Source organism: Cydia splendana, chromosome 21 (genome assembly GCF_910591565.1).
Source record: "Cydia splendana chromosome 21, ilCydSple1.2, whole genome shotgun sequence".
In the NCBI taxonomy this organism is placed as follows: Eukaryota; Metazoa; Arthropoda; class Insecta; order Lepidoptera; family Tortricidae; genus Cydia; species Cydia splendana.
The window spans coordinates 6,598,077-6,619,917 of record NC_085980.1 but is presented as its reverse complement, the minus strand read 5'-3'; the positions used below and the strand labels follow the sequence as shown (position 1 = coordinate 6,619,917).

Below are 21,841 nucleotides of genomic sequence, written 5' to 3'. Positions count from 1 at the left end.
CTGTATCTTGTATTGAAGTATCTTTTGAATACATGAAACTAGTTTTTATTTATGTTGCTGGATTCGTCAATCTATGTGTCCAAACTTAAAACGGCCGTTTTTGTTTTGAGTTCATATGTAGATCAACGAATCCAGCAACATAAAAACTAGGTTGATGTATTATTTAGGTACATACTTAAATACAAAATACAGTACGTAGCGGCCCCCTTTTTTAAATATCTTTCGTTAAATTTAAATAATCACCATTATTTAGAAGTGTAGCTAGTGTGCACGTTGATGGGATCTTAATAGCTAAGTTTTTCTACAGTTTACTGTACAAATTAAATATTCGCAAATTGGTATTGGCGTGGCATGACCCCAAACCGCACAGTGGGCCATAAAAAAGGGTCACTCAAACAAAGTCGTCGCGTAAAATTCGCTCTGAATTATTGCAACCAGAAGGCAGGCGGGTTGGCGCCGGCAAAAACAGATGCAACACGCACTTTTACTTGTCAAGTTTCGTTTTTTGTGACAACTATTAGGTGTCGTGTGAAAAGGTCACGATTGGTTTGCAGAGGATAGCCTTTTTTTATTGAAATCATTAATTCATACTATTGCCAATACAATGATAGTTAATTAAGATGAGAATTCACAATCGTTATCATTAGCCTATATACACCTATTAGACTGCAGGGCACAAGGGTCTTCTCATTAAGGTAGTCATACCCTTACGAGAGGGTTTGGGCTATAGCTTCAGATGTCGATCTGGGTCGATTCAGAATCTGAATCATTCCATTCGTGCCATTGCCATCTGAATTTCAGATGGCAATGGCACGAATGGAATAAACGAAACCAATCATAACTGTAGAGTCACCGTTTTATTGACCAAGCGTTAGCGAAGGTCTTCGTTTCTGCTAGAAACGAAGACGTTGTGGACAGATCTCCATGGTAACGTTACGGCAATTTTTCATCAATGTTTTCTTATGACGTTATCACGCAAAATTATCGTCCGTAAACCGACTTTACAGACAACCATATTTTTCGTGTAAGTTTTTGAAAAATTTTCAAAATTTTCAAATTTGCAAAAGCCATAAATTTATTCAGTTTTAAGATAATGCTAGCGAGGTCTACAGCTCACAGAGCCACTAGTTATCTTGATATAAGTACTTACTTACTTGATAATGTAGGTGTCGGTGGCCCAATTTGCATCATTATTACTTAATATATGACGTACTCTTTACAAAGAGAAATCAATTAAAACTGAAATTGACGTTCACTCCACATGCCGCCATTATCAAACGGCTACACTTACCCGGGTGGCTTGTACTGCTGAATCTACCAGGGCACCATGATGAGAGAGGAGGAGATTCAATACATGTTTCAGGGGTATGCTGAAACAAAGAGAATAGATAGTATAGAGGGGTCCTGTCATTGTCAATTTTGTAGTCACGGTACATTTACTGCCATCTATCGACACACGATTAAAACTTAAAATAAAATTGAAAATGTATAAAATAATCAAAATATGTTTACGGATAAATGATTCTTATTTTTTATTGTTCCATACTGACCCATGTTCTTTCACTGATATGTGTTAAAATTGTTAAATACCAAACGGTGTCGTTAACGCCATCTAGCCGAGAATAGGCCAAAGGTAATGGCGCCATCTATTCGAGAATGAATTTTCCTTGGCCGTCCGAGGCACGTTTTTTTCTTAGACTTTATTTATCTTATACGGAGTTATATATATCTCTGGCTGAAATCAATACTTGAGAATTACGGTTAGCTTGCGCCATCTGTGGTAGAGTAGCGGAAACATATTTAACATTTGTAACACGAATACAAACTACAAACTTGTACAGAATACAGAACAGATAGAAATGGAAACGCCTTTTTACAACTAAATTATTCTCAATCGATAATTATCACAGGTGAATAAAATCAACTAAAAACATAATTTAAAGAACAACACCCAACAATAAAATGTTAGTTATAGCGCCCTCTAGCTGCGAATAGCAATACGAAGCCAACTGCGTGAAGACAATTCATTGAAGACTTCGGTTGTCTTAACAAGATCGTACTAGTACAATGTTTTATCAACAGATGGCGACGGCAACGGTCAAGATTTTACTAATTTGGTACTATCAATATTATAGCTCGCTCCTGCTTTCCGTCCGTCTATCAGAGAGGTATTTCATGAGCTCGTAAATAGCAACTAGTAAGTCATGCAGTTGAAAATGTCACGATATGTATTATACGTTTACATCGTTCTCTCTGTCTATCAGCGCGTTATTATATCGTAAACCTGGTAGACAGATTAAGAATAAGAATATTACCTCAATATTTAAATTTGATTGTGTTTTAAGGGATTTTTTTTATATATAAAAGGCAAACGAGCAGACGAATCGCCTGATGGTAAGCCATTACCGTCGCTCATATAGGTAGACACTTACAACACCAGAGAGGTTACAAGTGCGTTGCCGGCCTTTAAGCTCCTATTTTAAACGCCCTATACCATGCTATACCTACGCTCTTTTCTTGAAGGTTTGAAATTTTGACGATGATGAATTTTATTTGACGATCCATGTGGCAACGAAATGTAGATAAATAATTATTTAATATAGTAAATATTTAGTTTATAAGTAGTTTCAAGAATTGTATTGTCTATAACAAACGGCAGCTGTTGATACCATTTATTTGTAAAGATCATCTATATGTATACCTATACCTACACAGTGGACAATAAAAACTTTCTTATTCTTAAATCCGATTCCAAATAAAAAAGATGAAAAGTCAATTCTCCAAAGTGTTCCGGTAGCTTTTGTAAACAATTCGTAAACAATGGAAACCAAGGCCAAACCATCAATTTGTGGAGCAATTGGTAACTGCCAAACAGATATTCATCATTTTTATTAGCGAAAACGGCTAAACCAAAAGGAAGGGTTATGAGTTATGATATATTGAGAGTTTACTAGGACTAGATATATACCTAGGTACTTACCTTTTTTTTATTAACCACACGCCACACATGAGTGTAAAGTGTAGGTGTTCATCCTTACTTGTCCTATCATGTAATTGTAAACAAACACTTCTCGAAGACATTATCACACAATTCTCTGGAATTATACAATAATAATAACGTAAATGTGTAGGTAAACCACTGAAAAATATAATTTCTAATAAGATTTTCATCATTAATCGCAGTAACGAACGGATCACCTCCAAAACGTCTGACATTACGTTGTCTAGATTTTCTATGGGTTTGTTTGTTTACAATTTACATGATAAATAAAAAATAAAATAAATAAATATTATAGGGACATTCTTACACAAATTGCCTAAGTCCGACGGTAAGCTCAAGAAGGCTTGTATTGTGGGTACTCAGACAACGATATATATAATATACAAATATGTACATAGAAAACATCCAATGACTCAGGAAAGTCAGGAACAAATATCTGTGCTCATCACACAAATAATTGCCGTTACCGGGATTCGAACCCAGGACCATCGGCTTCACAGGCAGGGTCACTACCCGCTAGGCCAGACCGGTCGACAAATGATAATTGATAAGAAACCGAACTGCGCTCCAGAACTGGTATAGTAGAGCTTAAGTGGGATTGGGCGGGACACGTCTGCCGTAGGTATGCACCCGGATCGGTGGGCCAAATTGGCTACTGAATGGACACCGCAGATTAGCCGGGGCAGAGGTAGACCAAAAAAGAGATGGCGGGATGACCTTGACGCTTTTTGCAGCGACTGGCGGGAACATGCACCAAACCGTGATGAGTGGCGGAAGAAAGGGGAGGCCTTTGCCCAGCAGTGGGACACAAAATAGGCTGTTAAAAAAATGATAAGATACATAAGGATACACTTTATGTGGCTACCACCGAGTGTAGGTACTTACCCTGTGGTCTAATGCACGAGAAGCTGACTGTCACTAGACATACTCTAGTTAGAAAGTAATTGATGGTGACTAGACTCTAGTCTGTCAACTTACAGCTATAGGGTCATTCTTTGATTTGGTGTAAATCGGCGGGTCCACGGTAAAAAAATAAAAAATCTTTATTTTGGGTATTTGTTTGACCATAATCAAATGTTTAGGATACAACGATGTTGAAAAACGTTATGGTCCCTTTCTGTGAAACTTATCTGCGAAGATATGGACCTCGCAATTTTAAAGTGTCATGGTGATGACTTTGTACGGCGATAATACATGGTAATGACAAATTATCATTTTCACCATATAAATAGTTATATATTTTTCTCACTTTAAGTGAAATATTATAGTATATGAATAAAATACAACAAAGAAAAAATACCTCTCTTTCGGCAAAATTTGTTAAAAGAGACCATAAACAATAAAAAAGCGATTCATTCATTCATTCATTTTTTCGAAAAAATTAGTTCCAATAAAATTCCGCAATATGGCGCGTGATCATATATTACTGGTCAGGTTAGTTCATACTAAACTGAACTGTCACCACATACATGAGAATAACATATCGTAATATATTAAGATGTATGTGAGAATTATGTAGTAGTATATTCATTGTAGGTATATATTTAATTATTTTTATCTGTGTATTGTATATGTAGTTTATTATGTTTTTCAGTAGTTTGCAATAGTTCCTAATTAAATTCTCTTACTTTTCTTCTCGCACCATTTTTATTACATCTCTGTTTAGCCCTATGGTTGACTGGTAGAGAATGCCTTTAGGCATTAAGTCCAACTTGTACCTTGTACTATGGGTACCTACTTAGGCGACGATATAAATAAAATATAAGTACTTGACAATAATCATAATTATATTCTGGTCGGGCTTTACAATCGAAGACCACGCAATACTGGTTATTATGAAACGGTAAAGCATGGGTAATCGGTAATAACTTGGGATCGTTTGATTTGATCTTGTTATTGATTTGTTTGAAGCCGAAGAGCGGAAGTCGGTAATTAGCCCGTTTTAATTGCTCTTTGTGGTTTGAGTTAAATCAGTTTTTATTTTTGGAACTATTGGATTTGTATTTGCTGCGAAATTGGAAATTTATAAACGGTAAAAATGCTTTCGTGTAAGTTTAGAAGTTACTTAGATAGATAGATAGAATACTCTTTATTGGCACACCTCAGTAAAAAGATACAAAAGAAAAGAACAATTGATTAAATGTAGAGGCAGACAACAGGCGGTCTTATCGCTAAAGAGCGACCTCTTCCAGACAACCTTATATAGACTTATTCTAGTAACTTTTCCAAATAGACATATGTACCTACATGTCTGTATCTTTAGGTATTTAAATAAAAGTAAACAAACAATTTGTACATTTTCGGGTAGTTATAACGACCTGACAATAACCTACATTATTTGATCATGTAATGTTTTCGTCTACCCTCAACTGGCTTTAGGAGCCATTTGAGGGTAGATTTTATTTACTTTTATTTAAATACCTAAAGATACAGAGTATAAGGTAAGGTGGAGTAAGACTAACATAGTTTATTTTGCTCGGGGCAAGACAAACAGTATGAGGATTCCATACACCATAGTCTAGTCTAGATAGTCTTATCCCACCTTACCTTATCTCAAAATATACACGTTGTGACGCGTAATCTGATCCGTTACTTTTGAATGTTTTAGAAAAATGGATGACTCACGTTAGAACGGCCCGGGTCCGGGCCGCGGCAACCGACACTTCGTTTTCTATAGATCACATGATGCTTATGATAGAACAATGATCACCTGTGATAGAAAATGAAGTGTCGGGTGCCTCGGCCCAGACCCGTGCAGTTCTTGCGTGAGTCATCCTTAATTCTAGCAAATCATTTTTTTTAACCTTGACCATTAAAAGCACGTACAGATCATTTTGAACATCTGACCCGCTTTTGCTGCAAGTCTTTATTTGCTCGTCTGAACACTCATATACCTGCCTATTAGCTATTAGGCACCTTAAAATACCACTTCCACCACAAAACGGTAATTAAAAAGCACTTATCCCGAATCATCCGAATCATTACCGATCTATAATGTCGGTATACCAATATTACCAATACCATCAGCCGCAAAGACCACTTACGACCACTTCGGATAACACTTAGCGCCCACAGACCTACGAATACACGACTGTAGAGGGGGCATTAAAAAGCACTTATCCCGAATCATCCGAATCATTACAGATCTATAACGTCTTCTTCTTCTTCGTCGTTCCCTCATGACTGAGGATCGTGACCAACAACTATGTCCCTCCATTTATCGCGAACAAGGGCTATGTGGGGCTGGCCTCTGCATGGAACCACATGCTTGTTTTATGGAATCCGACCATCTTGCAGGGGCTCTTCCTCTAGCGCGCTTGCCTTCTACTTGCCCCAGTATGATGTCACGTTCGAGACTGTGGTGTGGCGACCGCATTATGTGCCCAAAGAATCTAAGAGCCCTCTCCTGGCAGATTGTTGCGTTTATAACGTCAGTATACCAATATTTACCAATACCTTTGCCCGCAAACACCGTTTACCTACGTTACGACCACTTCGAGTAACACTTAGCACCGAAAGACCTATTGAATATTGAGGTATACCACGGAATACATGTGAGGTACCTATACCTACACGACTACAATACAATGTAGAGCCGTTACCTATTTTACGAAAAATTTTAGTCGTCGCTTTTATAATTTGTATTTTTATTTATTTCTACTCTAACTTAGTGAGTTCTTTCGATTCTGGAAGTCACCTATGTTACCTATGTAATGTGCGAGCCGCATCGCTAGTACGGCGCGTGCTGCGCGCCAGCCCAACACCATCCTATCTATGATTGCGGATAGAGTTGACTGTCACATGGTGCACTGCTGTGGACTTCATGGGCCCAGTAGCGGTGTACTATTATAAGTTAAGATATTTGTTGTAACTCATTATAAAAGGGACTTTATTGAGACAAAAAATACAAACTAAACAATAAAAGTTGTAACTAATATAGTTTTTAAGGTATTTTTTATTGTACATAACTAACATTTTATGAGCCACGAGCTTGAAATAAACGTTATTTAATTTTATTTAATTTAAAAATGTAATATCACCAGGGTGCCCACTTCAGCGCTTTGTCGATTAATATCCACCGATCAAACAAGGGCAAGTGGGATTCGCCAGTTTTAAGTAGCCCGCTCTACTCGCACATAGCTCTATGTTATCCTGCTCTGACCGTGCATGTAATGTAATATCACCCGGGTGCCCACTTCAGCGCTTTGTCGATTAAATCGACCGATCAAACAAGGGCAAGTAAGTTTCGCCAGATTTAAGTAGCCCCCTCTACTGGCACATAGTTCAATGTTATCCTGCTCTGATCGTGTATGTAATGTAATACCACCCGGGTGCCCACCAGTGTTGGCCGAAAGTTAATGCGAATTGAAAATGTTGGCCATTAACCATTATAAATTGAACCTTAAACCGTAACGGACGATTACAGTTTACGATTCAATTTATAATGGTTAATGGCCAGCATTTTCAATTTGCATTAACTTTCGGCCAACACTGGTGCCCACTTCAGCGCTTTGTCGATTAATATCGACCGATCATACAAGTGCAAGTGGGATTCGCCAGTTTCAAGTAGCCCGCTCTACTCGCACATAGCTCTATGTTATCCTGCTCTGACCGTGTATGTAATGTAATATCACCCGGGTGCCCACTTCAGCGCTTTGTCGATTAATATCGACCGATCATACAAGTGCAAGTGGGATTCGCCAGTTTCAAGTAGCCCGCTCTACTCGCACATAGCTCTATGTTATCCTGCTCTGACCGTGTATGTAATGTAATATCACCCGGGTGCCCACTTCAGCGCTTTGTCGATTAATATCGACCGATCATACAAGTGCAAGTGGGATTCGCCAGTTTCAAGTAGCCCGCTCTACTCGCACATAGCTCTATGTTATCCTGCTCTGACCGTGTATGTAATGTAATATCACCCGGGTGCCCACTTCAGCGTTTTGTCGATTCATATCGACCGATCATACAAGTGCAAGTGGGATTCGCCAGTCTCAAGTAGCCCGCTCTACTCGCACATAGCTCTATGTTATCCTGCTCTGACCGTGTATGTAATGTAATATCACCCGGGTGGCCACTTCAGCGCTTTGTCGATTAATATCGACCGATCAAACAAGGGCAAGCGGGATTCGCCAGTATTATAGCTCGTTTTTTTTGGCATGAGGAAAAGACTACGCGATGGTAAAAAATAGGAAAATAGCAATTTGATTACAAATATTACAATACAATGAATTTTGCTCACTAGTAAATAATTAAAAGTTATTTTTTTTACAAGGGGGCAAAGTTGTTGTTTAACCGCTCGTGCTAATATTGATACCCGAGCAAGCGAAAGATTCCAAAATTGAACCACGACCGTAATAGCGAGTGGTTCGAAAAATGGAATCTGGAGCGTTGCGGGTGTCGAGGGTTAACCAAAATTTTCCCCGGAGTGAAACACAAAATTTTTGACCACACCAACCCGCGCAAATATTAAATGTAAAATAATCAAACAAAATTCAAACCAAATGAATGTTATTAAATATTTATCATCCAAAATCATCATTTAAAAGTCAATTCTACCAGCAAACATAAGAAAACAACTCAAAATTTGCATTTGATTACTTTGCCTCACACGTGAATAAAATGCAACTTTGCTATCAGTTTTTGAAGTGCAAAGTAAGCCTTTCCGAGCTGGTGTGGTGAAAAAATATGTTACTTAGGTACAATCTTGCACAAATCTACCTACCTCACTTATCTTAATAAAAGGATCACTCAGGAACTTTTTCATCGGTCTTGTTGAATTATGGATATATGCATGGTAATAAATTTAGAGTTAACTTAAACTTAGAATAGTATTACATCACAGTTTTTGCTGTACTCTGTAGGTAAGTATAACGCATATAACACTTATAAAATAATTGAGAGCGCACTATTCGCCAACAAACTGTCTACAGTTTGGCGAAACTTTTGTATACCTAGACATAAGTATATTTTTTTGAAATAAATAAATACAGAAATAACTACCACCAAAGAATGTACTTTATAGTAGGTACCTTGATGGGAAAATGGCTACAGGTAGGTACTGCCTGTATCTATGTATATGTTACTGTAAAAGCCCGAAGTACGGCAAAACCTAGGATTTACCGGTAAAACCTAGGTTTTACCGATGCCGATCGGTGAAAGCCCGAAATGTTAAATCTTACTAGTTTACTTCGGGCTTTTACCAACACCGATATGGTAAATCCTAGGTCTTACCACGGCGACCGGTAAAGTTTGAATCATGCACTGATTCTCAACCCCTCCCGCTCAAACCCCCGTACACCGCACCGCGCGCATGCGCCGTTAAGTGGGTTAGGTTAGGTTTGAACTGCGATCCTCACAGAACCGAACAAAAGTGGGTTAGGTTAGGTTAGAACTGCGACCCTTTCAGAAACGAAATGCTACTAGAAAAGTGGGTGGTTTTTACCTCCTTTTCTACATAGTGCACCATCTACCATAATCTTTCATCGGGCCCCATAGAAGTCGGTTTTTTTTTTCTTAAAAATTATCATCTAATAATCTCAAGAATCAGTGCATAATTCGAACTTTACCGGTCGCCGTGGTAAGACCTAGGATTTACCATATCGGTGTTGGTAAAAGCCCGAAGTAAACTAGTAAGATTTAACATTTCGGGCTTTTACCGATCGGCATCGGTAAAAACTAGGATCTACCGGTAAAACCTAGGTTTTGCCGTAATACTTCGGGCTTTTACAGTAACATATATACCGCCTATAACTATAGTATTTTTACATGGTGACAGCTATCATCTACATACAAGTTAAGCCGACCACTGACTAACAGTCCGCCGGACGATATCGGCCGGTCAGTTGTTCGGAACTGTTCGGAATTTTTGTTCTAACTGACAGGCCGATATCGTCCGGCAGCCTGTTAGTCAGTGGTCGGCTTTATAAACTTAAAACGCATAAATTGTATTGATACGACAGCTGTCACCATACCCAAACTATGAGAAGATAATGGGCACTAGGTACTAGTAGTAAAAGGCAGTCACTAAGCGGGTGAGGTATTCAAAATTACCTTGACAAATTCAGTCGCGTCGCGTCAAGATCATTTTGGACACCTGCGGCGGTAGCGCGGTCGCATTTTTTTGGCTCCTCTACACGATGGGCCAACGCCGGCCACTCCAAGGGACGCAGCCATGCGGTAGAATGAGATAGCAATATCACTTGCTCCCTCTAACGCATAAATGCGTCCCTTGGAGTGGCCGGCGCTGGCCCATCGTGTAGAGGAGCCATTATCGCTTGTCACCATGCCTGTCAAGTTCTAACAAGTATGTAAGTGCGAAAGTGACAGACATAGTGATAGGCGAAATGGAACCATGCTGCGCCCGCTGGCCCGCTTAGCAACTTCTGCTGCTGACTGTACCTACCTACTACCGCGCGTAACAGCTGTTACAATCATGAAACTTTTTTGAATTTGGAATTCGCGAGAATACCTGTGGTCAAATACAAGTCGTCAAACAGAAATGAATGAATAAGTACAGTCAGCATCATGACGTCCAAAGTGGTCAAATATATCGTAATGGCTCCTCTTCACGTTGGGCCAACGCCAACGCCAACGAGGGACGCAGCCATGCGGTAGTATGAGATAGCAATATCACTTGCTCCCCTAACGCATAAATGCGTCCCTCGTTGGCGTTGGCGTTGGCGTTGGCCCAACGTGAAGAGGAGCCATTACATTCTTACCACACCTATGTTATCGAAGAAATTAGGATGTGTACCTACCAAAACCAAATAAAGATGTTGGTATTTAGTCACCTTGGCCGTCACCATCTCACTGTGCATATATTTTTACTCATTCAATTGTTATTATAATACCAAGAAGCTTAAGGTAACATTCCATTTCTGACCGCAGCTGCACTAATGCTCCGACACGTCGATGTTATTGTCAATTTCCATAGTAAAATGAATGACAAGACAATAAATGACAGTATAACGTCGCAACAGTAGTGCAGCTGTCGTTGGAAATGGACTGTCACCTTTAATAGGTATTTTTCGCAATATTTTACTTTTCCATAAGCAGAAAAAACCGGGCAAGTGCGAGTCGGACTCGCGCACGAAGGGTTCCGTACCATAATGAAAAAAAAACGGAAAAATATGCAAAAAAAAAAACGGTCACCCATCCAAGTACTGACCACGCCCGACGTTGCTTAACTATGGTCAAAAATCACGTTTGGTGTATGGGAGCCCCATTTAAATCTTTATTTTATTCTGTTTTTAGTATTTGTTGTTATAGCGGCAACAGAAATACATCATCTGTGAAAATTTCAATTGTCTAGCTATCACGGTTCGTGAGATACAGCCTGGTGACAGACAGACGGACGGACGGACGGACGGACGGACGGACGGACGGACGGACGGACGGACGGACGGACGGACGGACAGCGAAGTCTTAGTAATAGGGTCCCGTTTTACCTTTTGGGTGCGGAACCCTAAAAACAAAAGAAAATCCTAACCTAATTTGGAATAGCAATAACAACGCTTCATTTACCTACTACAATTACATTTATCACAAATTCCTCCTAATCATCCCTAATGACCGTTAATAAAACGAATAATCGTTCCAAATTCAAAGATAAAAGCAAATTAAAAGAAAATTTATTATTGACACTTGAGCGAAGCCCACTTCTTTTATTGGTCAACCGCAGACCGCGCGCGTTGCTATTGGTTAATTTAAATGGGGTTCTAGGGCGCGAAAGGGACGGAGCGAGAGACGGAGTGATGATGAAGGTAGGAGTAAAAGGGATGGATGGATACTTGTCAAGCACTTATCGCATAGCGAGGCGATAACAGCGTCTTAGCAAGTTTGCTCGTGGGCGGGAGCGGTCGGCGAGAATTGGCTACTCGATGAGATAAGATCTTGGTGTGGCCCTTTTATTAGGGCCTTTGGCAGCCATATTTCGTAAATAAATTTGATAATCTATTAAAGGTAGGTGGTTTTTTTCTTCTTGTCTTGATAAATTGTGTTTGTTTTTGTATGTAGGTACGTAAGTAAGGACATTTTGAGTCTGAAATAAACGTTTTAAATTTCATTTGATAATGATGTTTTGTAGAGAAAAAAGTCACATTAAAGAAAGAAACAGCAAATTTACAAATCTCTTACAGATAAAGCAGATTTTTCGACAGTCATGCGGACTGAAATAGATGTCATACCTAGGTATATGAAAGAAACATAAAGTCATATATGTACCTACTGATATACATATACAACGATAGAAGATAACTACTTCAAAATCTTTACTTATTTTGTATATTTTTTATCAAGGGTTTTAAAACTAAAAACAACCCATTAACCAACCAAATAAGTAGGTAGGTACTTACCTAATTGGGGTTACCTATACTAATTTTTTTTTACCACTAAAGTAACAAATTGGTTTATTGAAAGAAGCACACCTACAATACCCAATAGGCAGGTAGGTACGCTACAACAATGAAGACAGAAAGAACAAGAAGAAATAAAAACGTTACAATTTCTTATTCAAAAAACTCCACTTCGTCACCAAAATGTAAGAAACAGAAAGAAAATAACGAACAGAACTTTACCTAGACTAATTGAACATGTAATCACGTTCAGCACGAACCAATTCACGTCATCGTCACTCCCCGCATGTGACCGAAGCGATCAAATCGCATTTCACGTAAACATCTTCAAGAAAAACTCTCCGATCCCCACTACTTATGCTACTTCAGAAGCTTTTTTAAAAAACGACCGCCCCGAAAACCATTCATCCCTTTCTTCCCCACACTATTCCAGTTACCGTTTGAATTTGCCGTCTCTTTCTAAAGCTTAAACCCATCAAACAGACGGGCTATCTATCACGCAAAGTTTATTCGTTTGAGAAACGCTTTGTGGTAAGGTGGTGCGTGATTGTTTTAAAAATGGAATCCAATTTAAAGAACTCTATGACATTGCAAGAGTGTGAAAAAATAACGACGCCGTTTTCGATCAACGACATTTTAACGAAGGAAAAAAGTGAATTTGAAAATGGAATGGACAGTTTTGGCGCGAAGAGTTTCGCGAAGCCGGGAGGTTACAAGGAGGATTTTAAGAAGGAAGGAACCAAAATGTATTACGATGAATGCCACTACAGGGATTATGAAGATGGTGCTTTGGATATGTCGAGGAAGCATTACCCGGTCACTGAACTTTCTGGTAAGTGCTCATTTTTAAAAGATAAATGTGTAGGTACCTACGAAATTATTAGGCATTATTAAATTGATTGATTTTTGTGTGTTATTCAAGCGACATTAGTTTTCCTGGCATAGAAGCGAACATAATAGGCCACTAATAGGCGTTATAGGGAATCGTATAAAATACGATTGCAAAGAAAATGAGTGTTGCATAATTCAAACTATTGGTAAAGTAGAATAAGTTTATTACAGACAGATGTAGTGCATAATTATTTTCCTTCTTATTTTCACGGAAACGTACTACGTGTTTTGCTATTTCAGTCAGTCTCGGTACAAAAAGTAGATACCTACTGCTGAGGTTGATGGAAGTAGTCTAGCATGACAAATACGAACGTTTTCAAGGAAACCAATTACTTATCAATCAATCAATCAATCAATCAATCAATCAATCAATCAATCAATCAATCAATCAATCGAATCTTTATCCGTCCGTCTGTCACCAGGCTATAGGTATCTCATGAACCGTGATAGCTAGGCAGTTGTAATTTTCACAGATGATGTAGGTACTTCTTTTGCCGCTATAACAACAAATACTAAAAAAAGTTTTGCACGGAACACTAAAAAACCGGGCAAGTGCGAGTCAGACTCGCGCACGAAGGGTTCCGTACCATTATACAAAAAACGGCAAAATAATCACGTTTGTCGTATGGGAGCCCCACTTAAATATTTAATGTTATTCTGTTTTTAGTATTTGTTGTTATACCTGGCGGTAAGTTTGCGATTTAAATACAAATGAGCCTCGTTAATCCAGACCTTCGTTATCGATAATATAGTTGGTCAAACCAATGTGTCAGTCAGTAAGATCCAGGAAAACTATAGGTACTCGTCCTTTTGTTTTGGGTGCTTAGTGTAAGACAAAGATAGTATGATTCTCCCTGTCTATGTTTGAAATGAGACAGTCCTTTGACAAACTATAATAACTGTTGTAATCCGAACGTTTTGCCCAAATACCTACCATAATCACCAAATTTTCTTTCTCCCCGATGAAAAATTCCTTCCAAATTAATTCGCGATTATGTAAAGAGTAGTTATCAGTAATGTGAAGCAGAACAAGCGGGTATTTAACTACTAGTCAAATCAGTTTCTTTTTTCGAACTGTCAAAACGATTTTACTACTATGGAATTTATATGAAACACTAGCATGTGACGTCACGATCAAATTACCTACTTACTCTTTATAGTTTTACACGGGTTTAAAAATGGAAATTGTGTCTAAAAATAACTGCTGTCTATGTTTCTCTATTAATCTTCTGGTGCTTTATTTCATGCATGGTGTAATAGTTATTTACGATACAAATGCGGAAAAGAGGAAATTCGAAACGAGTGGCGATAAATTAAAACACGGCCGAAGGGACCTATTCGCACGTGTATCGTACAACGGTTTACAGTACATATGGCCCTTTAAACTTTTGACATCGCACGAAAAGTGCTATTTTACGCACTAGTGCGGGAAAAATAATTTCATTTTAAATACAGTCAAAAACCCTATAGGTAACCGTAGGTACTGTTGTTTGTTTACTGCTTACCTAGTAGGTAGGTAAATACCTAATATATTTTCTTAGATTCATTAAAATGACTAACATGTACCTAAATACATAATCGGATTTATTACCCAACATAATAATCTATCAACGACCGGTTTTTTACCCATTCAGATAAGCGAGACCCTGTGGCGACTAACATGTAAATAGGTAGGTAATTAATCTGTCATTTATTATCCAACATTTAACCAATCAACGAACGGTTTTTTACCCATTCGGGTAAGCGAGGCCCTGAGGCCCTACTGTATAGGTATAACGAAGAAAATAAAGTAGGTCTACTTTAATTAAAACCGGCCAAGTGCGAGTCGGACTCGCGTTCCAAGGGTTCCGTATATTACACAATTTTTAACAATCAGTGCCGGATTAAGATATTTTGATGCCCTAAGCATTTCTAGGTGCCCCCTCTCCCTCGGGTCATCAAGATTACATAGATTTTTTGGTAAATTGAGAGAAGTTCATTGCCGCATTACAGCTGAGAATGGAAATCAGTCACATCATTTTATCACGAAAATTGACAGTGCCGCAGCAGTAATGTTGCAACAGAGTACCTAATGCTGTTGCAGTCGCCACCCGAATGTCACCTTTATCATAGCGTAGAAAGTAATAGAAACGCGAGCGAAGCGAGCGCGGAAATGTTTCGATATAAAAACGCAATATGATAGACAGTTGTACATTTTTACTTTTAGTATGGAAATCAGTCACATCATTTTATCACGGAAGTTGACAGTACTGCAGCAGTAACGTTGCAACAGAGTAATGTTGCTGCAGTCGCCACCCGAATGTCACCTTTATCATACCTTATAAAGTAATTAAAAACGCGAGCGAAGCGAGCGCGAAAATTTTTCGATATTAAAACGCAATTTTAGTTTTAGTCCCAACCAGGCGCGAATCCAGGATTTCATACAGAGAAGGGATGGGACAGATTTCTATCAGCCTAGCTTCGCATAGGGCTCGATATTTAAGGGTCTCAGCGAGGTTGTTTTCATGCATAAAATATGCAAGAAAGCAGAGAGCTTGGAATTGAATTGGCGAAGTGTGAGAAAGGCAGTAGGCCCAGCTGCGAAAGAGGAAAGCTTGGATTTGGATCCACGCCCAAGTGTAATTAAGGCAGAAGATCAACTTTGCCGTAAGGCAGAAGGCCTCGCATAAGACCTAACGCCGAACCGCAAAAGAGTGGGTTGAAATCGAATCTATGCATGTAATCACGACTCTTCTACTGCTACCGATTGTTTCCCAAAGAATTACGCGCCATTATTTTTGCAAATTAGCTTTTGGACAGCTAAAAAAATCGTGTGGTAAAAACGATGTGTCTGTCCCTAATTTTAAAATTTGTTCACCTTTTTCAACCTGCCATTTTGGTGCCCTCCCTGAACGTGGTGCCGTAAGCACGTGCTTGTTTTGCTTATTGGTTACAAAGTCTTTATTAATTCAACCATTAAAGTCGACGAGTACAAAAAACTTTAAGCTAGCTCTCAATTTAACATTTTTTTTAAACATTATTTTTAATTTGACCTTACAATTACTCGTAAGTAGGTAAGACCGTTAAATATTTAAAATGATTATCTTATCAGAAAATTATCACCAATTACTCTAAGAAAACTACTACTCTAAGTAATCCGGCACTGTTAACAATGCATTTTTTATGTGAAACGTGAGTGAAATCTCTTTAAAAAATCCGTAGGGGTCGGATTAAAAACTGTAATTAAGTCCGACTCACGCTTGACTGTACATTTCTAATAGGTTTTCCTGTCATCTATAGGTATAGACCTATTTTATGTATTTTTTTCAAAATTTTAGACCTAGTAGTTTCGGAGATAAGGGGGGGGGGGAATGGTCATTTTTTGCCTATTTTCTTGAATAACTTCTAAACTGTTGATTCGAAAATTATAAAAAAAAAAATATTTGAAATCCTTACAATAAGCTCTTTCATTTGATATGTAACATGATATAGTTTGAAAAAATTTTTTTTTTCATTATTTCATTTACCCCCCAAAAGTGGCCCCCATGTTTAAAATTCATTTGTTTACGTTACATGTCCGTATTCGGGTCACAAACTTACATATGTGTACCAAATTTCAACTTGATTGGTCCAGTAGTTCCGGAGAAAATCGGCTGTGACAGACGGACAGACAGACAGACAGACAGACAGACAGACAGACAGACGCACGAGTGATCCTATAAGGGTTCCGTTTTTTTCCTTTTGAGGTACGGAACCCTAATAAACAATTAAGCTACCTACATAGGTAGGTATATTTTCGTTATAAGTAGGTTAATAAAACCGTTACATTATCGACCTAATACTTACTTAACAAATCATTTACGTATAAGTTCAAACTTTTATATAAATCAAAACAAAATAATCTTCAGAAACAGAATATTGAAGACTGAAAGAGATCCCTTTTAGGGATAAGTTCGCCTTAGTACATAACATTTTTATTTTTGTTTCGTTTTGTCCACTTTATGTAAACCTGTTTATGTGCAATAAAGTGACATACATAGGTACATATTTATGACGATCATGAGATTAAATAAAAAAAACATAAAAAGCGGAAAAGTGCCACGAAATACTAATTCACCTAAGCAGCAACGAAACCGCCAAACTCCAAACTCATTAAGCCGGCTCCACACAATCGGATCAATCAGCCGTGCACGCCAACCGCGTATAAGACGACAATGGAGGCATTACGCAAATTGTCGCCGATCGTTACCGTCAACCGCCAAACCGGACAAGTGCGAGTCCGACTCGCCCACTGAGGGTTCCGTACTTTTTAGTATTTGTCGTTATAGCGGCAACAGAAATACATAATCTGTGAAAATTTCAACTGTCTAGCTGTCACGGTTCATGAGATATAGCCTGGTGACAGACAGACGGACGAACGGACAGCGCAGTCTTCGTAATAGGGTCCCGTTTTTTTACCCTTTGGGTATGGAACCCTAAAAAACGAAAAAAGCGGAAAAGTGCCACGAAATACTAATTCACCTAAGCGGCAACGAAACCGCCAAACTCCAAACTCATTAAGCCGGCTCCACACAATCGGATCAATCAGCCGTGCACGCCAACCGCGTATAAGACGACAATGGAGGCATTACGCAAATTGTCGCCGATCGTTACCGGCTAACCGTATTTTTGCGTGCCCTTTTGTGTCTTTACTTTTAGGTTAGGTGGCTATAGTGATATTACTGATGGATGGTAATGATCTTTTAATTTCGACATAAATTACTTAAAATATTGTATTAAATTGTGATACTAACGTTATTTATATTATATATTTTTATGCTTCCGATGACAAGTGACAATCTTTAACAGTTTAATATCGCTACATCTTATAAAGCAAAGTCCCCCGCCGCGTTTGTCTGTATGTCCGCGATAAACTCAAAAACTTCTTATGGTGCCATATCCTATCGGATGTCGGCGATCATCATGCGAAAGTTTTCTCTGTTCTGTGCCATTCTAGAAAGAGTGACGGCGTCCTTGGTACCGGCCCAATACCTAAAAAGGTTTAGGTGTATAATTTGTTAAGATTTTGTAGACTAGATTTGCGTCGAATTTATTTGGAGCGATATTTTTTTTCGAAAATTATGAGAAAGGAACCCGGGGGCCTAGCCAAGATGACAATCGCTGATAGAAAACTGCAATCGAAACTTAAATAATGTATGAAAATAGTCACTTGACTTTTCATGCATCTGTCACCGCGATATATTTTTTCCTTTCGTTTATCATTTGTCAATGTACTTACGATGGCCAATGATAAGTATAATAGTTATTAACGATACAAGTGCGGAAAGTAGAAAATTCGCAACGAGTAGTGATAAATTAAATAACGACCGAAGGGAGTGTTTTAAATCGACACGAGTTGCGAATTACCTATTCGCACGTGTATTGTACAACGTCTTACAGTACATATGGCCCTTTACATTTTCGACATAGGCACGGAAAGTGTAGGAAAATAGCACCATATGTACTGTAAAAGCATTTTAGACCAAGCTAAACCGGAAACCCTTCGCTTAACTCGGTCAATAAAAACAATATTACTAACGCTTTTACCAATTCATATCAATGTCGCAATATTTCCACAGCTCCCCAAAACATTAACCCCAGTAACTTTTAACCGTATTCTTTATTCAAACCGTTCTCATTCTCACGCCACGCGACAACTAGCAATTACTAAATTGAATGCGTCCATAATGCTTTTAAGCGTCACTTCGTCACTTGCCTAATGAGGGAGTGTAATCACGCGAAGTGACGCTAAGTGGAGACATCGCGAACGTCCCTAGTGTGGGTTAGAGATGTAACGCTAATGGGAATGTTCCCGTATTTAAAACCTGACCAGTAATATATGATTACGCGCCATATTGCGGAATTTCATTGGAACTAAATTTTTCATACTCAACTAAACTGTCACCGCATACATGAGAATAACAGCGCCCTCTTGATAATGATTATATATTTGTGGTCGGGCTTTATATCTGCTGGAAAAAAATTGTCAATTTCGAGTTAATTAAGTTTTACATGTTTTCAATTGTATTAATTTTAGTTTTTGAGCAACATACTTGTTATTATTCATTAGTAGAAATTGTGTGGCTTGTGAATGTGTAATCTAAATAATCTAATTTACTTTGTGTGTTTCTTTTGCTGGTTTGTTTCCCTAAGATTAAATAAATAAATAAATATTGAAAAACTCAAAGGAACAGCAGTTTTAACAGCACAAAAGATAACATTCAAACCAAAAATGGGATTAAAATCATTGGGAAATGTTAATAGGAAACACGTATAAAATAACTAGGAACATGGAATATTTCCACGAACATGAAAATTCGCGCAGCTCGTCACTAATCCCTAGTGTGCGTGGCGATTGTTGGTACGGCCGCATAATCGTAGGCGATTTGATTTATATTAGATAAAAAAATATTGAAAAGTACAGTTTAGGAAACATGGAATGTTCCTGGGAACGGGTATATTCCCGCCGCACATCACTAGTAGCTAGTGTGGACGCTCCATTACGTGGCTATTGTTGGTACGGCCGCATAATTATAGGCGAATTTGAATTTGGAATCTTATCGATTCGGCGTTCTTTTGTTCGCAATCCGAAAAGTGTTCGTTACGTAATGAATGTTACTTGCCGGGTATCGATAGCGCCGTTTTATTGTGGTGTTACAAATTTTATTTAGCCGAACCGGTAACGTGAAGTGCTTTAATTCGTTTTAATGAAATTTAATTTGTTTTCAAGTGGAACGGATTGGATTTATTTTGATGCGTTTGATTATAAAGAAATTTTAATTCACCCTAAACTATTAATTCAATTTTCGTAAGCAATTTTTCTCTTACGGTGAGCTGTTAAAACTGCACTTAAAACTTACATATTAGAGCACGATACTAAAATTGCTTACAATGGAATTTCCCTTTTTGTTTAATTATATGTAGTAGATAATTAATAAAATTACTGCAAGGCATAAATTATTCATGTATGAAAGTTTGTTTAGCAAACGGACGTCAGTTTAGGTACTCCAGATAATAAAAATCCCACTACGTATAGGGTCATTGCGCTAGTTTTCGTCCAGCTCTAGTTTTCGTGCATTGACGAGATTTCCAAGATCTCTTTGGATCGCTGAGCAAAAATAGTTAGTTAGTTGACGAAATTTGAGTGTAAACCTACATTGCTGCACAAATTTGGAGTTATGGCAATCCTTAATGCCTAAACAATATATCTATCTACATAAAAATGATATTTTGCCAGTAGCAAATTACAAATGAACTATATTATTTCCTAATCCGCCAAGGTGACGAAAACTAGAGCATGGACGGAAACTAACGCAATGACCCATGTAAATACTTTTTGGTTTTTCATTTTTGTTAGATTTTTAAATTAACTTGTTTTTTAAGTCGGTATCTAACCTCAATCTCCCTTGTTCCAGATGACTACGACTCCCGCTCATCCAACACGGGTTCCCCCGTCCGCCGCGCGTCCTCCCCCAACTCCGACATAGCCTACAAACCCTTCCTCTACGAACGCAAAACACCCCCCACTTCCCCCCTTCTAACCCCCAACTACCCTATCGAATACACACAGAACGCTGCTAGAAAAAAAAGATCCCGCGCAGCCTTCTCACACGCACAAGTCTACGAGCTAGAAAAGAGATTCAGCCAGCAAAGGTACCTTTCCGGGCCTGAAAGAGCCGATTTAGCTGTCAGTCTCAAACTAACAGAGACTCAAGTGAAAATCTGGTTTCAAAACAGAAGATACAAGACTAAGAGAAAGCAGCTACAGATGCAGGAAAATGGTATGTTAGCAGCGGCAGCGGCCGCCGCGAATCACGCTAGGAAAGTGGCCGTTAAAGTCCTCGTCAATAACAATGCGCAGCCGAGCCTGCCAGATCTAAAGCAGTACAACCCAATGATGGGGAAGATAAATCCGTTCGCGCCGTCTTTGTTGGACGGCTCGCCGGTTTTAAAACACTTTGCTGGCGTTTACGGCGTCGATTTCACTAAAAACCCTGAGTATAAAGCGTTGCTTCAAGAATCTTACAACCAAGCAGTTTTACAGTCACTCTATGGCTCGCATTTAGGGGTAAATTACCCAAACTTACCCCTTTCTTATATGTACTACCCTGGACACCCGGCTTTCGGTATGCCGATGCATGAAGAGAGAGAAAGGGAGGAAAGAGGAGAGCATTCGCGGGAGGACAAGGATAAAAAACCGCATGTCGAAAATGAAAACAGTAATGAAAGTTTGGCGAGTAATATTGAGGTAGAAAATTGAATGTTTAGATTTAGTTCAATAGGGTGTTTTGATTGCATTGTTATGTATATAATTTTTAGTTCAAAGGAACTTTTATGAGCAAAGAGTTAATTTTTCTTATTCAGTTAAAAGAAATAGCGGTACTAATTTTGTAAGCTGATCCAAGCATCACTTTTCCGGTTTTTCTGTTTTATAGTAAAGATACGATCAAATAGGTTAAAATAAATGAGATATCTGATTATTTAAAAAATCAGGCCGAATAATTGCTAAGCTACTATTTTGTGAGCAAAAAAAATGCGATTATTTTTTGAGACTTTTTTTGTACCATAGTGGCCA

General features: G+C 38.5%; 1 protein-coding gene and 1 long non-coding RNA gene across 3 annotated transcripts in view; one reads left to right on the top strand and one right to left on the bottom strand.

The window, feature by feature from the left end:
* Window positions 1-12,526: 12,526 nt before the first annotated feature.
* LOC134801146 (homeobox protein bagpipe-like) lies at window positions 12,527-21,577 on the top strand. The gene is made up of 2 exons (XM_063773686.1): window positions 12,527-13,189; window positions 20,682-21,577. Exons 1-2 carry the CDS (start codon window positions 12,916-12,918, stop codon window positions 21,524-21,526), a joined length of 1,119 nt encoding a protein of 372 aa, XP_063629756.1. The 5' UTR covers window positions 12,527-12,915; the 3' UTR covers window positions 21,527-21,577.
* The window catches only part of LOC134801198 (uncharacterized), a 396,731-nt gene continuing 393,971 nt past the window's right edge, over window positions 19,082-21,841 (bottom strand). For both annotated transcript variants that reach the window (XR_010145643.1, XR_010145644.1), the window contains exon 2: window positions 19,082-19,235. This is a non-coding gene — a long non-coding RNA (uncharacterized LOC134801198). The remainder of the gene's footprint in view (window positions 19,236-21,841) is intronic.